The sequence below is a fragment of the Gekko japonicus genome, unplaced genomic scaffold, assembly GCF_001447785.1.
Source record: "Gekko japonicus isolate JY-2015 unplaced genomic scaffold, Gekko_japonicus_V1.1 scaffold4718, whole genome shotgun sequence".
Taxonomy (NCBI): Eukaryota; Metazoa; Chordata; class Lepidosauria; order Squamata; family Gekkonidae; genus Gekko; species Gekko japonicus.
Genome location: NW_015167687.1, coordinates 50,810 through 55,896, shown reverse-complemented (window position 1 = coordinate 55,896; position 5,087 = coordinate 50,810). Strand labels below are relative to the sequence as shown.

General features: G+C 54.0%; 1 protein-coding gene across 1 annotated transcript in view; it reads left to right on the top strand.

The window, feature by feature from the left end:
- Positions 1-2,527, top strand: part of LOC107112933 (elongator complex protein 2-like) — a gene marked incomplete at its 5' end in the record, with an annotated part of 22,094 nt that extends 19,567 nt beyond the window's left edge. The window contains one exon of the mRNA XM_015414142.1: positions 2,248-2,527. Coding sequence (XP_015269628.1) covers positions 2,248-2,404 — 157 coding nt within the window. The remainder of the gene's footprint in view (positions 1-2,247) is intronic.
- Between the last annotated feature and the right edge of the window lie 2,560 nt (positions 2,528-5,087).

Here is a 5,087-nt window from a genome sequence, read left to right as displayed (position 1 = left end):
CTGCGGAGCTGCTTCTGCAGAATGGGAGCCTTTAGGAATACCCCCCAGCGAGTATCGCGGGTCCTGCTTCTTGTATATATATAATTCCCAACTGTGCTCCTGTGTGTCGGGTGTATGGGGGGGAATCAGTGGGCCGGGGGGGGGGAGAAGGTTTACCTGCGGAGCTGCTTCTGCAGAATGGGAGCCTTTAGGAATACCCCCCAGCGAGTATCGCGGGTCCTGCTTCTTGTATATATATAATTCCCAACTGTGCTCCTGTGTGCAGATACTTATTTCCAGAGATCGGGAGCACATGGAGGGAAAAGAGACTTTTCTGCACACTTGAGGTACTCCCTGGGTGTGCAGTAAATTATTGCATCTTTCTAGAACTACATGGGGGATACTTAAATCCTCCCAAAAGTAAAACGGCTTGGTCTGCGCATGCGCAGAGAATGGGCTTGCTGAGGTGCGGCCCGAAGCCCCAAGAGGGCTCCTTAGGACCCCCCCCCCCAGCTCCCCACACTTCTCAGCGCCCACCTGTCAGCCTCTCCCACCCCCACCCCCCCGTACCTACCAGGCAGGCCCATCCTGCCCACACACTGCTCTTGGCTGTTAGAGGCGGAGGATGTCGGTGCCCACACCAGCGGTGGAGAGTGCAAGCAGCCACCCCAACTTCTCTGCGCCCACCTGCCAGCCTCTCCCACCCCCCACCCCCCCGTACCTACCAGGCAGGCCCATCCTGCCCACACACTGCTCTTGGCTGTTAGAGGCGGAGGATGTCGGTGCCCACACCAGCGGTGGAGAGTGCAAGCAGCCACCCCTCGCCACACCTGGCCTTGGACTTGGGGGGGATATAGGATCCCTGTGTGCAAGTCTCTCGCCCCCCACTGAGCCATGTGGGAGATTAGCAGTGATGGGGAAAGAAACACCTGCGAGCATCCCCTCCTGTGGCTTCCTTTGCCCCCCCTTCCCCCCAGCCAGCCAGCAGAGTAAAGGACGGCCTGCGGGAAGGCAGGTGGGGAGAGCAACAAGGGTGTGTGTGTGTGTGTGCGTGTGATGTAGTACCAAGGGTGGGAGCAGCTGGGAAGAGAGCCAGGGTGGGGGTGAGTGAATGCTACGGTGAGGGGTGTGTGTGCCAAGGGTGGGGGGACCAGCAATGGTGGAGAGTGAGTGGAATGCCGGGGGGGGGGGGTGAAAGAGGGGTGAGTGAAGTGCCAGGGGTGGGTGGTAGGTGGGGATAGCAGCAAGGGCTGTGTAGACTAATGGAGAAAAGGTGTGGGGGGGAGATGGGGGTAGTCTGACAGCTAAGGGAAATGATAGAAAAGAGTGAAGTGGGGTTAGGTTGCCCGATAAAGGGAATGGGAGAAAGGGGGGGAAACAGAAGGATAGATTATCGGGGGGGTAGAGTTGCGTCAAGGGTTGTCCTTTGTTTTAAGGTGTGATTGCATTTTATTTTTTATAAACAAACAGTAACACACGACACAACGTTTTGTTGTGGGTCCCCACTTGTATGTATATGTATATATATATTTAAAAAGGAAGGCTCCTTATGCTGGGAGAAAGCATCCCTGCTTGGGTCCCATCGACTGTCTCCAAACTAAAACTGTGCTTGCCGAGACAAGACGCAGGCGGCAGGATGCTGAAGCCCAGGGAACGGAGCAGGGAGTCCGCACAGGAAGGGTTGGAACACGGAGCCCCGTGGGCCAGTGGGGTCACCCGCTCGCGGGGCCTTTGGCTTGGAACGGAAGAATTCTTTGAAGGTTTTTGGTTAGCTGTGGAAGAACCCCTGCTTTCCATGCAGAAGAGCTTTTGCTTTGTATGCAGAAGGTCCCAAATTCAGTTAAAAAGGACGAGGCAGAAGGTGATGTGCAAGACCACACACACACACACACCCCAGGCCCTGGAGAGTGGCTGCCCCCCCCCCCGAGTAGGGACCTTGATGGACCGTGTGTGTGTGTGTGTGTGTGTGTGTGTGTGTGTCTGATTCAAGATGAGAAGCAATGAGGACAGTGCATCGGATTGCCCTTCTAAACGTTCGTGGGACGGGGTGATGAGATGTCGTGGTGTGGTGGGCTTCTGTGGCAAGGTTCATACCTACAGGTATGAGCCGCTTTGGTTCATCCCAGCTGGCCGCCTTGCAAAAGAGCACACCAATTAGAGCCACAAGGACGTTCTCAATCCTCCGAGTCCAGCTGAGTAGTGTGACATTTCGCCACCAGATGGCGGGGTCACCCCTCCCCTAACGGCCTCTCTCTCTCTCTGTCGTAGCCAAAGCCACTCCCCTGCTGTCAAGCGGCTGAGTTGGAGGAGACGGGTGGGCAGAGCTGGCCACGACAGCCCCGAGGACAGCCGGTGGCTTCAGCTGGCGACCTGTGGGGCGGACCATGCCGTGAAGATCTTCAGCATTGACAGGCACAGTCTTTGAACAAGGACCTTTGGCCGTACCAGCGCCCGCTGGCTTGATTTATCTGTAAATCAGTTTTTAACGACTTAAAGTAATGCATTCCTGTTCTGAAAGCTCTGTCTGACAACTCTTATTTATTTATTAAAGCCGTTTCAATAGCAAGGCATGTTTGCTGTGTGCTCTCCTGTCCCTCGGCTTGGCTTGGGCTTTGCCTCTGGGAGCGGGACAAAGTAGAGGCATTTCCTCTCCCTCGGCTTAGCTTTCCCTAAAAGTGGAAGCTTGCATTTTTGATGTACTTCGTCTATTTTCCCACGTCTTCAGCTTAATTTTCATTCACACTTTTATTGTACCCATGAGTCATCGGCCCCTGGCTTCTGCCTCACCATCTGAATGGGGATGACGCGAACCATCAGATGATCTTCAAAGTCTTTTTCACGACTTTGAACCTCACGTGTAATTATGCTGGATGATCAGTGGCTATTGGACTGATTTCCTGATCTATGGAGCATGTGTGATCTGGTCCTTTATGGCCAAGAGGCAGCAGTTTGATTTCAGGCTGCACAGGAGAAAAGAGGTTGTCTAATGGATTTCCTTGCTCACCACGTTCTCTCGGTCTTCAGCTGCCCAAAGGCATGGCGTGGCGATGGAGTGTCTTCACCTTCAGAACATCTGCCCAAGATATAAGTATACGGCTGTTTCAGCAGAGGTGTGTTGGGAGCATGGGGCTGGCTCTTGTAGGAGGCAAAACACCAGACTAGCGTGCACCTCGTGTACATTTCAGCCAAGAGCCCCATTTTAAAGATGTCAGGGGTCATTTCCTGCGGGAGCGCACAGGAGCGGAGTTCCGGCAGTAAGGAGCCCAGGGGGCGGGCACATGCAACAAGCCCCGCCCCCAGCTCCCAGCAGCCCTCAGGCAGAGCAAGAAGCAGTCAGGTAAGCTGCAGAGCCCCCCCCCCCCCAGCCTGCCTTGAGGTACAGGCTCTCCCTCCTCTGTGAGGGCAGATCCGTGGTCCCCCCCCCCATAGCTAACAATCCAAAACAGTCCAGTGGCACCTTTAAGGCCAAGTTTTATTCAGGTACAAGCTCTCTCTCCTCTGCCAGGACAGGTCTGCACATTCCTCCCTCCCCCCCCCAATAGCTAGCAATCCAAAACAGTCCAGTGGAGCTTGAGTGGTGGGCGTTGCCTTCTGACACACTTCCGGTGATGCCAGGGGGAGTGGCATATGCAGATAAGTTATGCTAATGAGTTATGCTAGTGAGCTCTGGCACCTCTTTTTCTACAAAATGACCCCTGATGTCAATCATATGAGGGGCTCCTCATCAAATGCTGAGCATGCAACAGCAAGTTGGTCGTTGTACCCAGCACCAATGCCTCGTTCTTGGTGCTTCGTTCTGACCTGGCTCGTCCTGAAGCGTAGGAGCCTCCTGGGGTGGGGTGGGGGGCTTCCTGCGCAGGACTGAGAATGTAATGGCTTCTAAGACTCCACTGCCTGACTGTTGCTCCAGGTAGAAAGAAAATCTGTTCTCCCTTGATTCATACTTGGGGTAAGAGGTCAAATACCTTCATAACAGATTTTCTTTGAGTCCAGCTGTGAACCTCAAAAATTTAAGCACGAGAGTGGGTGAGGGGCCCAAGGTCACCCGGCAGGCTTCCATGGGGGGGGGGTTGAACCTGGGTGTCCCCAATCCTAGTCCAACAATTTGCCCACTGTTCCCTTTTTGCTTCCCTTGCAGATAGCATGGGGGTGTGTGGGGGTGTGTGTGGGTGTATTGAGATAGGCCAGGATATTCCACTTCCTTCCCTTTTCGGCCCTGGAACTCCTATGATCATTCTGAAGCTGGTGGCCAGTTTTGAGAGTCCTGGTTTTATCTTCTAAATCGCACCTGCCACAAATGGGCAGGCAGATCGACACTGGGACGGACCCTTTGCCTGCTGGCCCACGGAGGCTCCGGGCCGTCCTCCCCGCGGGTTCCTGTCATACGGCTGGGGTTAGACCAGGATCTGGGAGAACCCCTGTCCTGCTTGCTGGGTAGTCTTGGGCCAGTCACCCTCTCTCGACCTAACCTACCTCACAGGGTTGTTGTGAGGATGAAATGGAGGAGGAGAGGTCATGTACACTGCTCTGAGTTCCTTGGGGGAAGAGTGGGATAAAAATACACCAAGTATGCACCGTAATGGGTTGGGTTCAGCCCGCTTTTTCACACCATTTCACCTAATTCCCCCTTTCATGACGTCCCCTGTCCTGTGCGGCTTTTTCTCCAGGCAATTTATAGGACCCTCATCATAGGGACCTTTTTTACCAATGGAGAGCCAGTCTGGTGTCGTGGTTAAGAGCGCGGACTCTAATCTGGGAGAGCCGGGTTTGATTCCCCCACTCCTCCACGTGACCTTGGGCCAGTCACGAGTTCTCTCAGAGCTGTTCTCTCAAGGGCAGTCCTTGGAAGAGCTCTCTCAGCAAGCTAGGTGGCAAGCTAGGCTAACTAGCAAATTGTTTCCAATAGAAACCATGGGGTATAAATCCAATCTCCTCCTCCTCCTGGTTTGATCCAGTCCAATTACTGCTTGCCGCGGGTGGCAAGCTAGGCTAACTAGCAAGTTTTTTTCCAATAGAATACAAGGCATTGAAGGAGGAACACACATTTCCATGGGACTCATATGTCAGTGAGATTAAAAAGCTGGGCACAGGTTTAGGCTCGGAGAAGA